Source organism: Aphelocoma coerulescens, chromosome 3, assembly GCF_041296385.1.
Source record: "Aphelocoma coerulescens isolate FSJ_1873_10779 chromosome 3, UR_Acoe_1.0, whole genome shotgun sequence".
Taxonomy (NCBI): Eukaryota; Metazoa; Chordata; class Aves; order Passeriformes; family Corvidae; genus Aphelocoma; species Aphelocoma coerulescens.
In genome coordinates, this window is record NC_091016.1 from 53,991,670 (window position 1) to 54,011,840 (window position 20,171).

The following is a 20,171-nucleotide window of genomic DNA, read 5'->3' on the forward strand; positions in this document are numbered from 1 at the left end:
ATCTCCTTTCCGAAGTTTTTCTATTTTTCTGAAATATTTTTAAGTATTTTTTACTAATAAACCTAGAACACAATCTATAGTTACTTTTAACTATAAGGAGTTATTTTATAATTGCTCTGTGACCCACATTTTCTTCTCTTGAATTATTATTAAATTTAGTGATTGCTTAAAATATCTATACTTCATCCCTAATTAGGACTGTTACCTATTCAAAAAAATTCAAAATAATTCCTTTCAGTTTTAAATATGCATGCATACATCATTTTCATGGTTGTGACTCAACATTTGACAGAATTATATTTAAAAATATGGCTAATTTTGGCAGGTAGGAAATTTTAAGAAAAATTATTTTGTCTTTTAGTTCTGTAACTTTTGCACATGAGGCATACTAAGGTGTGATATATTTGAAGTATAATAATTCCATATTCCATATCCTGTCATTACCTTTTGAAGTAGTCTGGTGATAGATTATTGTGATTTTGTTTGGTTTGCTTTGTTCCAGCATATACCTGAAGAGCAGGTCTGCTGTGCAGAATGGCAGCATAAACGAGCACTGAGAAATACCATTCCTGTTATGACTCATTAATTCCTCTATCTCATTTTTATTTTTCTGCAGAGGTCTCCTCTTTATGCCTTTTAAAATAAATAAAAGATCAGACAATCCTAAAATAACAGTTTTATTCTATAATGTCACCTGGTATCTATTTCAGGGAATAAATAAATAGTTTAGATGTGAAGTATCTTCCTAGGCAGTTTCCAAAAATAGCTATAGTTTTATGCTATTCTTAGAACATTGATACAGTTATATAAATTTTGAGTATAAAAGTGTTTCAACGAGTACCAGGAGTTCAAAATAAAACACAAATTTTCAAGATGTTTATTCTCTTGTACATATGAGAGTTTATACTCTCACTTTGCGCAGTGGAGACCTATGAAGCAGTGACAGGGCAGATACTCTCTTCTTGATTACAGTACCTAACAAAGCTTCCTCTGAGTCAAGGTCATCCAAATCTACACTGGAAGAGACCTAGTACAGTGGCAGAAATAGTCATATAAAAAGCTTATAAAATTATTTTCTGCATCTCAATTTTTTCTGAGTCTATGCTGTGTTTCCTTGCTTAATTTTTAAGCTTCTGTGTCCCTCCATGTGGCCCTTATATTGTGGTACTGTAATCACCCTAGGTAGGGTGGATTCATTAAATTGTGGAAGAGGGACTTTGCTGTCAAGTCAGAAACTTAACTTTTCCTTGGGAAGCAGTTTCAAGTAGATCTCCGTGAAGTTGCTTGATTAAGTTTTCTTTGTAATCAAAAAGCATTCTAATTGGAAGCAGCACAAGTTGAGAAGTTTGTGGTAATATGTTGGCTCACTTGATACTGCAGTAGAGGAATATAGTGGTATCGTTTTTAAAATGCCATGGGTGGGGTGAAAGATACCCTGGTAGTCTTCACTCACTGACCCAGATAACAAAAAAGGAACAGACAAAAGGTCAAGTATGTGCAATTCCACTGAATTAAATGTAATTTACTGCATATTCTAGTTAGGTATGTTGCTGGTTAAAGGCAGCTGCTTTAAGCCTTATGCATAGAATCCTTAAACTGTGTTTTTACTCTTCAAAGTGCTTTAGTTATCTCTAGCAAGCTAGACCTAAATTAGCAGAGTGACTCTTTAAGTCAAATTTCAGAAGCATTTCCAGGTAGATTAAAAAATAGATAGAGGTATAGACAGATAAGAGAAAGCATAGTTTTATCAGTTTGGTGTTCTTATGGTGGTTACTTTGATTTCCATCTATCTTCAAAGCTGGGGCAAACTTCTGCAGCAGCACAGTAGCTGTGAATCCATATTTACCTTGACTCCTTTTCCTTCAGTGTCTGTCCACATGGTTTGTGATTAGATCCCATCGTATGGGCTGATATAAGCAGTTTGTCTTTAGGAATGAGGCAAACCCACCATGGTTTCCTTGATTTATGTATGTTTTTTAATTTAAGTAAAGGATTGCATAGTCTTCTTTTCTACCCTTTACCTCCAGTTTCTCCCTCCAGGAGAAATTTTTTAATAATTTTTAATACTTCTTTCTTTTTTTAGGGTGGAGGGTTATATATGATTATCCAGCAGAAGATTTAAATCACTTTTTGTATTACAGGTACCTTGAAATGGTCTTTAGTTTCCTTTGACATCTTTTCCTGTTGAAATTGTGACACTTTTTTTTTCTTAAACCTGTTATTTGGTAATTATAGTATAGAGTCTTCACTTTTGAATTTATAATATCAAAGGAATGAATAAATTTATTCTAATTATGAAGGGAGTTGGTATTTGGAGCATGTATACATTAAAGTGCTTCTGTGAAGTTGTTTTCCATTGGTTCACTCTCTGAATTTAAAAAAAAATTAAAAACGTTTATAATAAGTTTATCACAATTGAATCAGTCAACAGTCCCGTCCCCCCCTTTCTTTTTGCAATTCAATTAAATGGACTTGTTTTCCATTATTGACATTGTATTATGTGTGGTTTTTTTTAGTTTCCTGTAGAAATGTCAGCTGATTATTAGTACAGGCATGACTGTAGAGTTTTGGATTGCTCTCTTGTGTTGAGGGGATTTGTTTTTTGGTTGGTTGGTTGGTTTTTTTGTTTTTGTTTTTTTCCTGTGTTTTTTTTTTTCCTTAGAAGTCCCCAAAAAAGCTAATGGCAGATAGCAGTAGAAATATGTAATCAAAATTACTTGGTGGGTTTTTATTTTTTGATTGGGTTGTGGGGCTTGCTCTTTATTATACCACCATATGTCATATTCTTTTAGAACTTAAATACTTCACAGTAGTAGGGCTCTGATATTCATAGTTCCCAGTCTAGAAAGGAACTATGAGTGTTCCCATTGCAACTAATTTGCATTTTGATTTCCAATATGTGTTTTAAAGTGATGACTGCAGTGCAATTTGGACCCTTCAGAAATATATCATTATGGAAAGCAATTACCTGTGACAGAGAGAAGAGTGCTCCTGGCTTTTCAAAGTATTGTTTGGGCTGGAGCAGACTCCAATTTCTCAAACCATCCATTCAGAACAGGCCTTCATGAGGGAATGGATAAATGTAGCCTAATTTCAGAAGCAGTTTTACCATTCCTGCCTTTGAGACTTTCTTTGGGTGAAACATATTATGTTAAGGCTTTTGTAAATTACACTGAGCACTTAGTGTTACTCTCAGGGATGGACAGGTTTTTAAAGTGATGGTCAAAATCAGTATGACTTAGCCAATCCCAGCTCCTTTTCTATTTTCCATGCCATTCTCTGACACATTTTGTTATGGCATTATGAACTAATGAGGTCTCTTGTACCTCAGAAAGTTTGGGATCTGGCATGTGTGGAGAATGATTTATGACTGAAATGTGAACTCAGAAAGTTTTCAATCAGCATGAGTCAATAACCTTTCCCCTGCACCCAAAACAACCCTTGAGCCTTGAATAGTGATGGCTGTGCTTTTAAAAATTATTTTGAAAACATACATAGAGCTCTTTAGTGACTGATTTTTCAAACTAAAACCAGCCTTGTCTGTCATTGAGAGGAGTGGAAAATATTCTTTCACTTGAACTTTGACATGTTATTTGGATTTATTAATTTGTGTGTGATCCAGGTACACTGTTTTTTTAAGGTGCCCTGAGTCATTCTAAGCTACTGAAATTTGTTCCATTATATTCTTGCTGTGGAATTTAGGATTTGCAGGTTCTTCAACCAAGACTACTTCAGCAGTGTCGAAACACTGTTATTTAATGTAATTTATTTTAACCTCATTTAATTCCCATTTTTAGTCAGTGAACTTCAGTGAAATGATTACCCTCTCTCTGCTGAACAATACTTTAATAAGAATATAAATTCAGTAATGGTTCTCCAGGGGGGTTGACACGTGGTACTCTATTTTAAACCTGTGTAATTAATTCATTATTGGAATTCAAGATGATAGGTTCAGATGTGGAGCTTTCTTTTTTGATGTTTACTGTCGCTTTCCCTCTGCATCCGCTCTTGGAAAGCTGGAGAAGAGCACTGCAAATGAGCCGGGGAGAGCAGGAGCTGGTCCCGCCGCGGCCGTGGCGCTGTCCCTGGTGCTGCACGGATGCAGGGAGACGAATGCGGTTGCCAGTCCCAGCTCTAAATTTGGATTAAGGAGAATTAAATAGATGAACGACATAGTCAGGAAAAGGATGGTGTTTTAAATGTAACTTACAGTCATATGTCAGACCAAAAAATTACTTCATTACGCAAAAAAAAAATTAACTAGATGAAGTTTTATAATAAAGATTAACTGACAAGTTTCAAAGATTCTGAATTACTTATAGATATTTTATTTTGAAATAAAAGTGGTTAATATCCTTAATACATAAATGTAGAATATATGGATAAAATGCTTTGGAAAAAATAGAAAAAAAAGTCACAAATTAATGTTATGGGTATGGCTCTGAAGATACAAGGTATCCCAAGCTTTGAGGAACACTAACACTCATTGTAGCTTCTTGTCCTCTCTTTTTCTGCTGTTGTTTGTATTTTCCTTATACACTTACATTACTTATAATTTCATAATTAGTTTTTGTAATGTGGAGGTTTTTCTCTACTGTTTGGCAAGTAATGTGCCTCTTCTTTGCACCTTGGAACTCAATTCTTTTTTTGTCCTGTCAATGTAAATCTCTAGTAACTCTTTGATAGTCAGAGAATTTTTGTGCTTATTTCATGTTATTCAAAGCAATTTTTCATTTGGCAGTACCAGTACTTGATATGACTTACTAGTGTCAGCTTCAAGAAGGATTCAAATGTTATAAATCATCCTTCCTTTTCAGCACTGAACTGTCATCAGAAGTATATAAAAAGAAATGAGGTGCATCCTATCAAATAATGATATATAGAGCAAGTACTAAGGAAGTTGGTTTGAGCAATCTCAGAGCAGTTTACTACATTTATTTTAATGAAAAAGCTAAAAATGAACTTTCAATTCCTTATCTTTTGAGGTGGTCTGGGTTATGAACATATTCATCTGCTCTGGGACAATGTGTTCAGCATGCATGCTGTTATGGTAAAGGCAAAGTGATTTGCCTTTCTTTAAAGAAATCTTTTATTCAAAGCCATCTTTTCTTTATCATCTTTTCTGTAGCAAAGACAGCATCTAGTTAAAAACACAAGAGCTTACACCCTACTCTAATGCTTTGTGCTAACTTATTTTGTTGTAGCATGTATCTCCTTTCGTGTTTGTACAAAGTCTTGCTGCTTCATCCTTTACTCCAGTCTTCAGGCTTCTCCTTTTGCTTCCCTGTAGGGATCCTTGATTCCTAGCCTTCCAGTCACCAGCTCTCTTTCAGTCCCCCTCCAGACTGCTGTCACTTACTCTTCTGCTGAGGCTTTGCTTCTGCCTTTTTGACTTTTGTCCTTAAAGTTCTCTAACTGTCTTTTAGCCTTTACTCCCTCTGTTGCTGCTGTACCTGGTCATTCATATGGAAGTAAGAGAAAATCCTAGAACCCTTTTTATTTCCTTTGGTAAACAAGTCATATGTTTTCATTTAGGATTTCTTCTCTCTCTTTCCCATTTTCTCATCTTTCATGACCATTCTAAGACTGATAGCTCCCCTTGGAAGGAACAGAGAAAGAAAATAATGGATAGACAGTTGCATAAAAGTAAACTACTTCACTCATGAGAATATTTTAAGATGGGAGGCTTTTTAGATGTTTAATGTTACTCTGACCTAACAGCTATGTGTAAACAAAAACTATCTTCAAAAGAATAATCAAACTGAGAAACTGTGACACCTTTTGGTCTTCCATTGTGAGAAAGAGCTTCATCCCTGAAAAGTAAAAAGGTACCAACTTAAGAATGAAACGTTCTTACGGATTTAAAACTTCGCTTCAGCCTGATTTTTCATATAATTAATGCCTTGTAAACTGCTGATAAAATTTCATTTTATATTATGCAGAATGCAAGTGCAAGGATTCTAAATGCATTTTTGTGAGTGAGGTTCATACTGAAATAAGCCAGGATGTAATCAGAATATTTCAACTTTGAAAAAAACCAACAACCCCCACAACAAGCTGCCCAAACAAACAACCCACATCATCCACTCCCAATCCAAACCAACCAACCAGGGTGACATCTGATCTGTTATTCTTGAGATGTTACAACATAAATCCAGTCTCGGTCTGTTAGCTGCAGAAGAAGAGTTTGAACCTGAAGTGCAGAGAGAGTATCTGAACAGAGAAATAGCTGAGTTCAAGGTTGTTTAGCAGCTGCATTTTATTGTACTAATAAAGGTAAATTTCAATAAAAAATAAGTTTGCCTTTGAATTTCATTTCCTTCTGTGAGAGGGAAATGAGAGATTTGCTAATACCTGCTCCTAGCATCAAAACCGTTGCAGCAAATGGCTGAGATAATACTTGGAGAAAATAGTGGATATAAGGTCAAAGGGTGAATATTGTACATATTTATATATCCACCTATAACTTCTTGCTACATGGAACATGTGCCAGAGTTTTTATTTATACCTGGGTCATGAATGTTCAGTGTTTCTGATTCTGTAACTGTAGTGAGATCTACTTATTTTGTGTTTGGACTAATTTTTTCTCTTGTATGATTTGTCTTCATTCTTTTGCAATGTCTGGAAGTATTTATTTCCATAATACTTTTTACTACATTCCAAGATGAATTTTAGCACATCTATTTTTTCATGTATGCTTAACAGTACTGAGAAGTATATTCTAAGTCTATTTCTTTTGGCTTTGAACTACTTCTTTCAATGCTAGGTTTTCGTCTGTGCTAAGCATTCAGTCCTTTTGTATTATATCCACAGGAGGACTTTGAAAGCTAAAGCCTAGTGAGTAGTATGTACTTGATTCCAAAATTGTAGTCCTCAAAAGAATGGGGAATGCCTACAATTTCATTATTAATATTTCCTAAAGTTATGCCGCTGGCTGTTTTTGGTGTTGCCTGATCTTGACTGAAGTTCACAACATTTATTTAGTCCATCAGCTCTTCCAGGATCTATAAAACTAGGCCATTGTTTGGTAGTGCTCCCTGACATGCTTGATCTGATAAACATAGTGCCAGCACTCCTTTGCAAAAATGACTCTTTTATTTATTTTCCCAAGGGAAAGGTCTAGGCTTTTAAATTCTGTCAGTGTCATAGGGCAGAAACACAGGCACAGGCAGGGCACAATCCAAAGAATGGCTCCTTAAATTTAGAATGGCAATGCTAACTTTCCTTAGTGTTTACTTTGAAGTAAAGCACGGTTATCTCCTCAGGCCTTTTGGTGACTGTAAACCTTAACCATTTTGTGCATCCAGTATAGATCACTTACCTGCGTATAGAATAATGGAGAAAAATCTCACTATCTTTTTTAGGCTTAATTGACTGTTTTCTAGAGATACTTATATTTCTGGTTATGTGCAGGAATTAGAGAGGTCATTACATATAAAAACTTTTAAATAGGAAGCTGTTAACATCTGGGATGTGTTGGTGTGGCTGTTGTGATATCTTGGGTGTTACGCTATTAAAATAAAGTGCTAAATAGGTACGTTTTCAAAATTCTGTGTAATAGGTTGTAGTTACTTTAATAGTATAAGTTCTGATAAAACACTACCTTTCCTGGGAGATACATGCAGTGATCACAAATCATCATTGTTTGGTATTTGGTTTTTGTTAGAATCTAGAAATACTGTAATTATCAGGCTATTGATACTGTTTTTCCCTCTGGATTCTTTATCCTTAAAACACTAAGAAAAATGTCTAATCAAATGCTGTATAAACCTTGTTAGTATGAATGTCACAATAATGGATGCTAAGGACAATTAAAACAAAATTTAAATAACTAAGTCTGAAGGTTTAATTGACAAGAGTGGGTTTTGAATCTAATAACCTTTGAATCTGACAAATGCAATAATCTTGTTGACATTCTTAAAATGAGAGATGTGGTTAAATGAACAAACACATATGATGATGAATTATGCTGAACATTTAGTCTGTGCCATTGCTTGGTTTCCAGAACTGTCCATTATGAAGGCGGTGCTGTGTCCATTCATGCTCGTTCCCTTTGGCGACTAGAGACTCTAAGAGTTGCGTAAGTAAAATCTATCTCAGAAAAAGGACATTTGGCAGGACACTTTTTGTACAGTAAGAGTGATCTTATAAAATCAAAATGATAATTATAAATCTGGACAAGTAAAAATAAAATAATCCTTAAAAATGCTTTATATGACTTTCATTAAATATTAAACAAGTTCTTATAGAGAGGGTGTGTGTTTTGATTGTTTTTTGAAGTTGTTATAGCTGTCAGTGAATTCATAATTTACATTTATAGCACATAAATGACAAAACCAGAATCGGTTTCCTTAAAAAAAAATGACATGTGACACTCCTCCTCCAGCTTGTTTAAGCCATTTGGAAGAATTTAAAATAAAAAATTTACAGAAAAAATTCTATCATGCATTATTGGAAGTCTTGGAGTAATAGTAAGGAATTGTGCCTTTTTTGTTAAGGTAATTGCAGTGTAAAATTGCATTTAAATCATATTACCATATGTGCTTGTGATAAAGTTTCTAGTGATGAATAAATGATTGCTTTTCAGAGATTAAATCAGAGCAGCTTATGAAAAGGTTGCACTCCAATGATGCTGTTTTCTCTGCGTGCATTTTATTAATAGGATGACATTAAATGTCAGTGATAGGGCAGTGAGATTTTTCCTTTGGTCTAAAATAGACCTTGAGACAGTGACAACAACGATGAAACTGTGGAAGGAGCTCTGGATTTTTGTTTTCCCCATGGCATTTACTTTCCTAATAAGCAGTAGTGGAGCAACATGGGGATCCAAGAAATGACAGGTTTCTGTTATGACCATCATATATATCACTTTGACAGGCATTGTATACACACTTTTGAAGGTAAACACTTGAACATATATGACTGAAAGAAATTGCAAGAACTGTCAAAACAATTGTAACAAAGAGAGTGGTAATCTTTCTTTTTAAAAACCATAATTCTTTTACCAGGAAAAAAAGAACTAAATAAAATCCCAAGAATAACACTCTCTCCTACATGTCCCTCACAAACCTATTTTCCTGTATGATATTCTAATTGCTTTATAAATTCAGTGCTGAATTGCAGTCCATTACTATTCATGCAAATCCTCCAATTTGTAGCTTTGTGTATGCATGCCTGAAGTTCTCAATCAGTTGTAGTCCTTCCCAGAATGACTGCAGATATAATGCTATGTGAATTTTACAAGTTTCTAAAGGAGCAATTTTTTTCTCAGCTCTGTTCATTGGTGGAGAACTCTCATAAAAATTGCCTGGGCAGTCTACATGTACAGATGCCCTTGGGATGCCCTGCCACGGGACACCAAATAATATTGCTCAGCATTGCTTTCTTACCCAAAAGGGTACAGAGTTCATGTTCTCACATTGCAAAAAAATATTTTTAGTAGTCAAAAATGGCTTCACAAGATACATTCTGCTCAAAAGGCTTTTCTTGTAAGTGCACATGAATGGTTATTTTTCCTATCCTGCAGGCATGAACTAGGAGCATGGCTCAGTTATGCTGCTTTTTTTTTCTTACGGTGTGTAGCTATTGGGTCCTAGAGAAAATTGAATCAGACGAGAGAAAAGGCAGCTCCCCAGCATGACCTGTGATATGAAAGGTGCAGAACTGATGGATTTTGCCAGACTCGGCAACACAATAGCTGAGATTCATGACCTGACATTTTACTGACTAGAGAAACAGAAGTTATGCAAGAGCACTGGACTCAGATGTCCTTTTGAGGAGTATATGGACTTTGCTGTGCAGAAGACAGAAGAAGATAAATGTATTTCTAAGATAGAAAGCTTCCATATTTCCTTCTACCCCAAAGCTCCCTCAACTTAAACAGAAGAGACTCTTTAGATTACAAAAGAAAATAGTTGAGGGCGAAAACCTTTTTATTCTTCTGTCCTCTTTAAAACCGATGACTAAAATGGTTTAGATGTTTAATCACTGAAGTGTAATAAATCCTGTTACAAAACAGAAGCATTTTAAAAACTGTGCTTTGAAAATGTCTGCCGAATTGGTTTTGCATACTTTGCATCCAGTATGGCCAACTCTTAAGAAGACACATTTAAACAAGTAGGTATTTGTATGGAATAGGTAAGTGCTTTGACTTGCTACATCTGTGTGTCAGGGAAAATGAAAATGACTTAAATCTCTGTAAGTGCTATCTTAAGTAATTTACAGACTTCCACATGAATACATACAAAAACATATACATAGAAACTTGTTATGTTTTTAAATGCTGTACCTAGAATTACCTTAAAGGCAAGTGAGAACATGCAGTAATACAAAATTCTGATACGGGGCTAAGTTTATAAGAAGGTTAAATTCATAAGGATACATTTGTACATTTCATTGATATTATGTGAACATGTCAATAATTTTAAGCTCTTTAAAGCCACAGTAAGTGTAGAGGATTTCTAGTATTTGTGGAAGCACAGCAGAACCTTGGCAGTATATCATAACTCAGCTATGACGGGCATTTTCCAAGCACAGAATGAATACATGATTTTCTCTCCAAAATGCAGCATTCACATACATCTGAAGTGCAAACTTTTGAAGACATAAAACTGAAGAAAGTTTTATGAAGACTAGGGAAATATCCTAGTTGTGACAGTTTGCCAATCTGAAAAGCCTTTTTGAAATATATACTCCTTAGTAACCCCTACACAAATTTATCTTCAGCAATTAAGCAGGAAGAACAGCAGCAGGGCTGAATTTTCAGTTTAGGGCAAGAAGTTGAAAACCTGTGACCTGTATTTTAAGTTGAGTAATTTTTGGGGAGCTTAGATAAGCTTTGCCTTTCTTTCTTCTATAGAATAAGAAGAATCTGGGCCATTTTTTGATTAATAAGTTTTCATATTTATTTTAGGAAGTTTTCTATTTATTTGTTTGTTTAGCCATTTTATTTTTGCACAGCATTTAAAGTGTGCTTAAAATCTGCTGACTGCTAAAAGATGAGGACTCTGGGAGAGTGAAGAATCACAGCTGCTGCTAGATTAAATGTTGGAGAGGGAACTGGCAGATCTAAACTCTTTGTGTACAGCATAAGCCTTCTTTTCTGTAGGCGATCTGTACCTTCTCTCAAGAGAATTCAGTCTGAACAAAGGCAGCTTGTGCAAAGGAAGACCTTAAGATTATTTATTAGAATGGTTTTGTAGGGGATAACCACAAAGTAGCCACTTTCTTGCTGATAATCCAACGTGTGAATTTTGTATTTTTTAGCAAATAGTTGGCAATATATTTTACTTTAAAATATTTTTGCCGGTAGTTAAAACATTATTTTTTTTTAATGAATGGTTTTTTATGGACTCTCTTAGGTGGAGTGGCAGCCACATTAGATGGGGACAGCCATTCCGACTAAGGCATATCACAACAGGAAAATATTTAAGTCTCCTGGATGACAAGAGTCTTCTTCTCACAGACAAAGAGAAAGCAGATGTAAAATCGACAGCATTCTGTTTTCGGTCTTCCAAGGTATGGAATCAGTGCAGCATTAATAGTTCTAGTAATAATTCCAATCTCTTTAGAAAGCAAGGTTAGATATTTTCTGTTTGTTGTGATTGCATTAAGTATTGGAGCCTTCTAATTTTCACTGATTAAAAAAATTCTGAAATGCACTATAAGCAATAACTAGAAAGCTACTTTTATCATACTTTCTCTGTGTATTGCTGCCTGGCTGGATGTTTGTGGGTTTGGGTTTTTTCCTTGTTAATTTGTTGCTTTTTTGTTGTTTTATTAGCTGGGTTGGGGTTTTTTTGTACTGCTTGCCCACTTTTGAGCAGTATACTCATTTCTAATTTGTTCTTCTGATTAACTTCTCTGCAGCTTCACTGCATATATCTGTTGGCTGACATAGAAAAAATTTATAATATCATGAGTTACTGAAATTAAATTGGAAATTCAGGATTTCTCTCTCCAGATACTTTACTGTAGTCTAATCTGAAGTTACCAGAGTTTTACTTTTCATTTTGATAGCTTCAATAAGCATTTTGAGTTTAAACTAGTATTTTTGTAGTAGGTAAAGAGTTAAAAATAATACTATGATAAATTCTTAAATATCCTTTATTTCTCATACTTTTCACCTGTAGCATGGTGTCTGAAAAATTTCCAACAATAATTTTGTTGTTGTAAAAAACTATCTTCTAAAATACAAAGTACCAGTAAAGAGTATTACTCAATAAGATCTCTGTACCATTTAATTTATATATGTTTTTAAATTATTTGCCTGCTTGGGAAGACAAGAAAATAATAGATACCCAAAGCAGGTATATAGATTTTTGCACCTTGATAACAAAGACTGTAGTTCAGGTGATTGTTTTGACAGCCAGACAACTGTTCATTCTGAAACCAATTAGAAAAGTCATAGAAATGCTTAAATATTTTAGGACAATTCAGTACAACCATATTGGGGATTTCCTGTTGCAGCACTTGAAAGCAAGAGGGATAGAACAATTCATTCACTGATTTTCAAGATGGGTTGTCAGCAGGGATTGCTCCAAAAAGTGGAACAATATACTGTGCTCTACTTTTACATGGTTTATTTAGTCCAAAAAATACTTGAAGGCAAGAATTTTTAGCAATAAAGAATGTCTCTTGTTGATATGGATAAGGTGGTTTGTCTCTACTTTCTATGTAAAATATACACGTGTATTTTGAAGACTAGGTGATGTTGTCTTTGAAGTTTCTTCTTTTTATTCTTTTTTTCACCCTGAATTTGGAAGTCTCATTTGAAATTATTTTGAGATTTTGTATTTTGAAATGGTTTTGTTCTACCATGCTCAAAATGAAAGGTTAACATTTATTTTCCTATGCTGAGCAGAGCAGAGACAAAATGCTTTGGGGCAGGTAGAAACTTGTTATGGTAATCAATTTCTGAAGTAACGAGAGAATTTTAAGAGGGGTATATAAGCTAATCAGTATGTGACTAATATAATCTTACTGATGTTAAAATATGGACTTTCAAAGAAATTGGACGTCTGGAAGATAATATTTGATGTAACTGTTGTGGATATCAACATTAACGAATGACTTATTTGGAGGGAATTATAGAAATGCCACAGGAGAGGAGTATATGGTTTGCTGAGGATGAATCGAGTCTGGATGCAATCCTGTGCCATGTGCTCTAGAATGACCCTGCTTGAGCAGGGAACTTGGACCAGATGACCCCCTGTGGTCCCTTCCAACCTGACCAATTCTGTGATTCACTTTCCTGCTTTGGACTTCTTATAGGAGTGTCATGTTTCACTTTATTAGGCAACTGGCAATAAAACTTTTAGATGCCTTCCCTCTCTGGGAAAGAGTGTTAAAAAAAAGATTTCAAATTATAAGTGTTCTAGAAAGGCTTCTGTAGAGAAGGTAGGTAGATTTAGGATCTCTTTTCCTCTAAGTATGTTTGGACAAACCATCCAAACTTTCACTTATGTTGTTGCACGTACTTCGCACCCAAAAAAATTATTCACGGATAAGAGGGAGCCCCTAATCTTCTTTATTGAGTACAGTGCATTAATACCCGTGAGTATTTCAAGTGGCTACTCTTTCTGATAGAAATTCAATCCTTTTTTTTTTTTTTGCCACAGTCATAATTCTTCCTTGCAGTAGATGGGAAGAAGTGGGAACAATTGTGAAGCTCCCCCTTGTTGCACAATAGCTTTAAATAGGCAAAAACAAATAAGGGAGAGGAAAATGTTAAAGGATTTGTTCTTTTAAGCATTTGAGTAGATAATAACTTCAATTTCTATATGAAAATGAGCTTTCATGTTTGTAGAGATAGTACTGAAAATGTATCACCTGTAAACCTGAAGATTCACATGTAAATATACAGGCTCAACATTTATTTTTTATACCTTATTATTTGCAAGGGCTCATCATCTCAAACATATTAGCTTGCCAGTACTTCATTTAAAAAATAGCCCAGAAGAGAACTAGAAAGCCAAAGTGTCTTTTTTGTTGTTTGTTTGTTTGTTTGTTTTAGTTTTTTTGTGAAAGCTTGAAAATACCACAAAGTGTTGCCAAACAGCACTCAGAAGATAAGGATTTTTCTGAGGTGCTAACAGTCACTTCATTTTTCTTTCTGGTAATCAGCCTCTGTACTCTGGTTATCATATATTAATCTAATAATTATCATTAAATGCAAAATATATTAGTGTTTCAAGCATCTGAAATTCAGAAAATTCTTTTTATTTTTTCCTCTCTAGTAGTTTTGCTTCATTCAGCACAGGATGTCCATAGATACCTAGAATTTATTTCCCAAACATACAGCTCTTTTAATAGACTTGTGTTTGTAGAGATAAAGTTCTGTGGATTTTTTTTTTCTCTTTCATTTGCTCCATGTTGATTCTTTTTGGTAAAAAAACCATTGTTTTAATATCACTATTCTACTGAAATAAGGTAATTTTAGCAATTTAGAAATGTTTATACATTCTGTACCAAGTCTGCTTTTCCTGTCCGTAGTCTTTTCCAGTGGACAGAAATACATCAGTTTTAATAAAACTTTATTGCTTGTATTTTTGTCTTCAACTTTTTCTTTCTTCTTTCTTTCTTCTAAAATTTTATAGAAATTATATTAATGTTGCTTTAAAAGCAGCCATAAATTCGCTTCTTGCAATTGGTGAGGTCTTAAAATATCAGTCCTGAAAGTGTGCCACAGAGAGTATGTCAGGTCAGATGACAAGAGAAAAAGTTGAAGCAACAAGCCTTAATCAAGGAAATTAATTTTGGAATGTTGTAAGGAGTTAAATTAGACTGAAATAATGTTTAAGGTAAGGCTTCACAGAATAATTTTTTCAACATTAGAATGAAACCATTTTAAAAAGATTTTGTTCATTCAGCCCACGACAGAAGTGGGAAGATTGGCTTGTGTTTTTGTAGGCATGGAATAAACGCTGTTTATAAAGAGCACATCCTTCTGTGCCTTTTCTTCAATAATCAAAAATCTGGCCTATTGCTCAATAATCCTGTTCATTTCCAATGCATTCTTGTTTTACATTACTGAGTTGGTTTACAGACTGTTGCAAAGCCCACTTGTTGCCGTTTGTTCCGGTATAATAAATGAAGATTTTTGATCCTTGTTTAGACAAGGCTAATCATCTGAGAATGGGTCTAGAATACAAAGAAAACTGAAGGTTTTCTTTGTAAAAATGCTGTAGGAAGAATTAGCTGATGGCTCAGTAATGACAGGTTACATGTATAGTAAGAATGTGGCTGGAAAATTGCATCATATAATTTCTGTGTCAATGTACCATTATTAATTAGTGACATGGTGATTTCTGATGTTTTTCAGATCATAATTTTCATTGATGAACTATATTACAATAGATAATGAGATTGATTCATTATATGTACTTTCTCAACTACCTGCTGTTTACTGATATGAAGCCAGCACTCCATTCAAATCTTCCCCTTTACAAATAATTTGTGGTTCCTATTCACTCCTGCAAAAAGCTCAATGTCTTGAAGCTCCCAGATGAATGGTGTAATGCCTGCTGCCCCCACACCATCCTCTAATCTTCGGTTTCTCTCCTATAGGTAGTCCAGCTTTTACACTATAGTAGCTTTCGTGGCTATTATAATTACTTTGTAGGACAGAGCTCACTTTAATGGGGTTGATTTCAATCTGGGCTTTAAACCTACACACAGAGCTGTTAGTATACTTACATCAGTGAGAACAGAGATCTTGTTTGACAAATTGTTGGCACTATAATTTTTATGCCAAGTACACTTAATTCTAATTGGAACGAAGATTTCAATATCAAACCCTTTTACTTTCAATTACAGCCAGTATATTTTTTAAAAAGAATGCAAAAGTACTTTAAATTAATAATCCCTCATCTTATTTACAGTGCTTTATGAGAAAATTTGTGAATTCTTGTATTTGCATCTTAAGAAATTAATTGTGAGACCTGAAAAAAAGAAAATCTTACAATGTAGAAGCACAGTATGTATTCACAGTATCTTCTAGTTATAAAGAGAATTCAAAAAAGTGGAGTTTGAAATCAGGATCTAATTTATTTTTTCCTGTATTATGATTGGTTTGAAATGTCGTAAGCAGGTTTTCCATTTCCAACTGTTAACTACATTCAGGTTATTTGTGCTAGCTTGTGAAAGAATTGAATACAGCATTTAGAGAAATCATATGAGCAAAATAATAGGTTAATAATGAAGCGGAGGCAAACAATAACTCTGTAATTGGCATCAGGTTATTAATAAATCAGTTATTACCATGTATCAATGGACAAAATTTTAATAAGAATTTCAGCACTTAAGAAGTGCTGAAAGCCATTTACAAGGCAGTGAAATTAACAACTGTATCCAGAAACCATAAGAAAACAAGCTGAATTGATGAATATATTGTATCTGAAAATGTTATGAAAAGTAATCACAAGAATTTCACCTCTGTAGTATTGTACTTTTTTTTTTTTTCAAATGCTTCAAAATGCATTCATGATGGTAGGCTGAAAATCTAGTTACAGGAGATTTCCCTTTACTTAAAAATTGCTTTAAAAAACCTTTAATAAGTTAGGGATTGTTCATGTAAAAACCCCAATCTTTGTCATCTTTTACTGTGAAGCTGTCTTCCCACATTGTCAGGGCACATGTGTATGAAGTAGTCATTCTTCTAACCTTGGTTGTAGACTGGTAGAACAAGAAGAAGTTTTTGTCTCACTGTTTGTAACATTACTCTCAGTAGCTGCAGGACGATTCTTGCCGTCTCCTGCTGATCAGGAGAAGCACAGAATGTTGAAACTGTAGCTGGTTAAGGGGGTCATGTTGCATACTGAATGTACAGCCATAGATATATCAATCAGTTGAACCATATGTTTTTAGAGAGATTAAATGGATGATCTGCCATGAAGCAGGCTGCATGGGGCTGTTTGTCCCTACAAGTCTGTTCAGAAGTAGTTTGTGCTTAGGAGAGCTAGGTATTGGGGAAACACCTCAAATTAGAATCACAAACTCTAGTATTGTTTGGGATGCTACATTTCCTCTCCTGAAACAACTGCTGTCTCTACAGGACACCAGCTGGAATGACATCCTGTCATGCCATTATTAGTTTGCAGACCAATCATGCAGAAATGGATTGCTTTTTCAGGAAGTACTGAGCCCATTGTTGGGCGGCGACAGGTTAAAGGCCATCTCCCAGGGACCACTGGATGGAGTTTGTCTTTTCCAGGCTGGAAAAAAAACCCCAAATGCCTAAAAAAAAAGTTTGTGGAGGTTATTGCCTGGTTCAGCTAGGGGAGTCAATGTATCTGGGGTTGTTTTGTAAGCTCTTATATTCTCAAATATTCTTTTAGGTCGTTTCTGGACAATTTCCTAATATTTAATGTTTTAGGCAAATATTAACATGTTGGTTATTGTTTGTGTATACATATTTTTCTTCACCAGGAAAAGCTGGACATAGGGACAAGAAAAGAGGTGGATGGAATGGGAGCCCCTGAAATAAAGTATGGGGATTCAATATGCTTCATACAACATGTAGATACAGGCTTATGGCTCACGTACCAGTCTGCTGATGCAAAGTCTGTAAGAATGGGTTCTCTGCAGCGAAAGGTAAGACTGTAAATAGGAATGTGTTTCATTCACTCACAGTCAGATAGGGTGGGTTGGGCTGGGTGGTGGGAAATGAAGGGAGCTATTTGAACCAGCTAATTTCTGGATTTCAAATATTTTAAGCATGCCTTAGCATGCTTGTGAGACTGGGGTTTTTTCAGTCACATATTGAAAAGTTAAGTGGTGTACTGAATTCTCAAACCAAAGGCCAGACAAAATGCATGTAATAACCTGTACACATTAACTCCCAAATTGAAATATTAGTAACAACCTACAGAATATTCTAAGATTCCTTTCTTCAATGTAGTTTGGATTGAAGAGGCTTTTAGTTCAAAGTATTTCTTTCCACACTGTAAGTGTATTACCTTTTGGGCTGGAATGTTCAAGTATTGAGTCCTGAGAGATTTCTTTCTTTATGGAATAATCACAACCAAGCAGAATGCTAGCTCAGCCTCATAAAGTAGGGAAAAGATTCTTTTGGAAATTAACACTGTAGTGTTTTCCATGACTATTTTAGATACCAGAACTATACAGTTAGAGCAGAGGTTTAAAATATTTATGTGGATTGGATTGAATATCTTCAGAGCCGTGATAACTAGACATGAAAAGCTATTAAGTTACTGGAAATGACTCAAAGCATAGTCAGAAAAGGCCAGTAACACCCTTAGAAATGAGGGCCAGTAAAGAATACCTGTTGTGACCTTTTCTGCTTTAGGGATTTGCTGCTCTATAGGGGATGTGTTTTTAAAGTTGATAAAAAATGCAATCAAAAACCCCTTAGATTTTTAATTTTTTTCTTTAATAAACCATATTGTTTACAAAAGCTGTAGCTTTGGGATTATTATGGCACTGAACCTGCTGACTCAGTACAGGTGCATCCTTGGACATGAAATACTAAACCATGGAATTATCTGCTTTTAATAAAATTGTTATTTTTGTATGTGACGTCATCATTTCCTAGCCTGCCTTCCTATGTGAGTTTTTGGACTTCCTATTTAATTTCTCATTTTGCAGTGACTGCTTCTTGTTTTTGTTTTCAGGCAATAATGCACCATGAAGGGCACATGGATGATGGTTTAACACTGTCCAGGTCTCAGAATGAAGAATCCCGTACAGCACGTGTCATCCGTAGTACAGTCTTCCTTTTCAACAGGTTCATAAGGTGTGCTTTTAAAATGATCTTTTCATCACTTTTCTTTTTTTTCCTATTTTATTCAAAGTCTCTATTAATACAACAGGGAACAATTTATCCTTCAGTAAAAAATAGATCAATGTTTCTCAAACTGGACATTATATCAATTCTTTGTGTTATCAGCAGGTAAGTGCCTTGAGAGATACTAGTCAGTTTCTTTTCTCTGTCTTCTAACATTAATTTATTGTTTAATCTTGATTTAAATGCATAAACATACTGAAAATGCAAACAAACAATAAAAGAGATTTTTCCTTGCCAAAATTTGCTTTAAGTCATGTGGTGCATTATTTAGCTTTTTCTTTTCTAAGTACAGTTTTTAAAGATGGTCTTCCTTGAAAAACCTGGGAGAGGGAGATAATTGTAAAACTACAGATCTGTAAAAACCACAAATATACTGAAAAAATTCATAGTCTCAAGAAGAAGCTTTTGTTAAAAATTATAACTTCTTTCTACCCTCACATTACACTTTGCTTATTTGTTCCCTTTTAATGCTACTTGTTTCTTTAATATTTTGAAATATAAAAAACGTTGTGTTGTATTTTATAGTAATTAGCCATTTAAAAATCCTGTCAGATATATGCAATTTGCATTTATCTTCTTATTACTAAATAATGCTGATAAAATGCTAATTCTCAAACGCTTGTGATTTCAGTAATTGATGAAAGGGCTTTTCATCAATGTAGCTTGCATTAGAAAAAGAATGATTTGCAGTAAGATTGTATGTAATGATAAGAATTTCATAAGAACCCATGTGTCGCAAGAAAAAACAGTGTGGGAGATGGTGACCTGAAGCAACCATGTCCTGAATCAGGGCACAGCCAAAGACACAGACACGTGAATTTGTTGAAAAACATGTAACAGGGTAGTTAAAAAAACCCAGAAAAAATCACTCGTCAGGAGAACTGTCGACTGTATGACGTTTAAATTACAAAAGAAATGTAAGCCCTAGGTCACTTTGTAGATACACCTTCATAGAAGCTTCTAGGAATGCCATAAAAGATAAAGACAGAGAAAGGCAATTTAATGATAAGGTTTCACAAATCAAGGTATTGCTAAATTACAGTGGAGATTTTTGTGGAGTGCACAGAGAGTCCAAGGTAGTGTTTAGCAGTTTAGTTTTGGCAGGATGTTACTCCAAAAAGAAAAAGCTGAATTGAAGAGGATGAAAAGTATTCTTTTGAGTGTATGCTCCAGTTCTTTCTCACAAAGTCAGTAGAAAAATTGCACTTTAGATAACATGTTCAAAATAAAAATTAAGTTTTAAAGATGACTTTTGTAGCTATCCTTTTGAAACTTTGCATTATTTGCAAAGGGATTCAGCTGAGCAAGGGGCAGGTGCAACATGCATGAGAACAGTCAGCCCTGTACTTTTAAGAGAGGATCTTCA

General features: G+C 34.6%; 1 protein-coding gene across 5 annotated transcripts in view; it reads left to right on the forward strand.

Moving 5' to 3' along the window:
- RYR2 (ryanodine receptor 2) overlaps positions 1-20,171 on the forward strand; it is a 392,986-nt gene that overhangs the window by 176,023 nt on the left and 196,792 nt on the right. For all 5 annotated transcript variants that reach the window (XM_069010345.1, XM_069010346.1, XM_069010347.1 and 2 more), the window contains 4 exons: positions 8,006-8,080; positions 11,361-11,517; positions 17,428-17,592; positions 18,633-18,754. In XM_069010345.1, the coding sequence (XP_068866446.1) occupies positions 8,006-8,080; positions 11,361-11,517; positions 17,428-17,592; positions 18,633-18,754 (519 nt within the window). The remainder of the gene's footprint in view (positions 1-8,005; positions 8,081-11,360; positions 11,518-17,427; positions 17,593-18,632; positions 18,755-20,171) is intronic.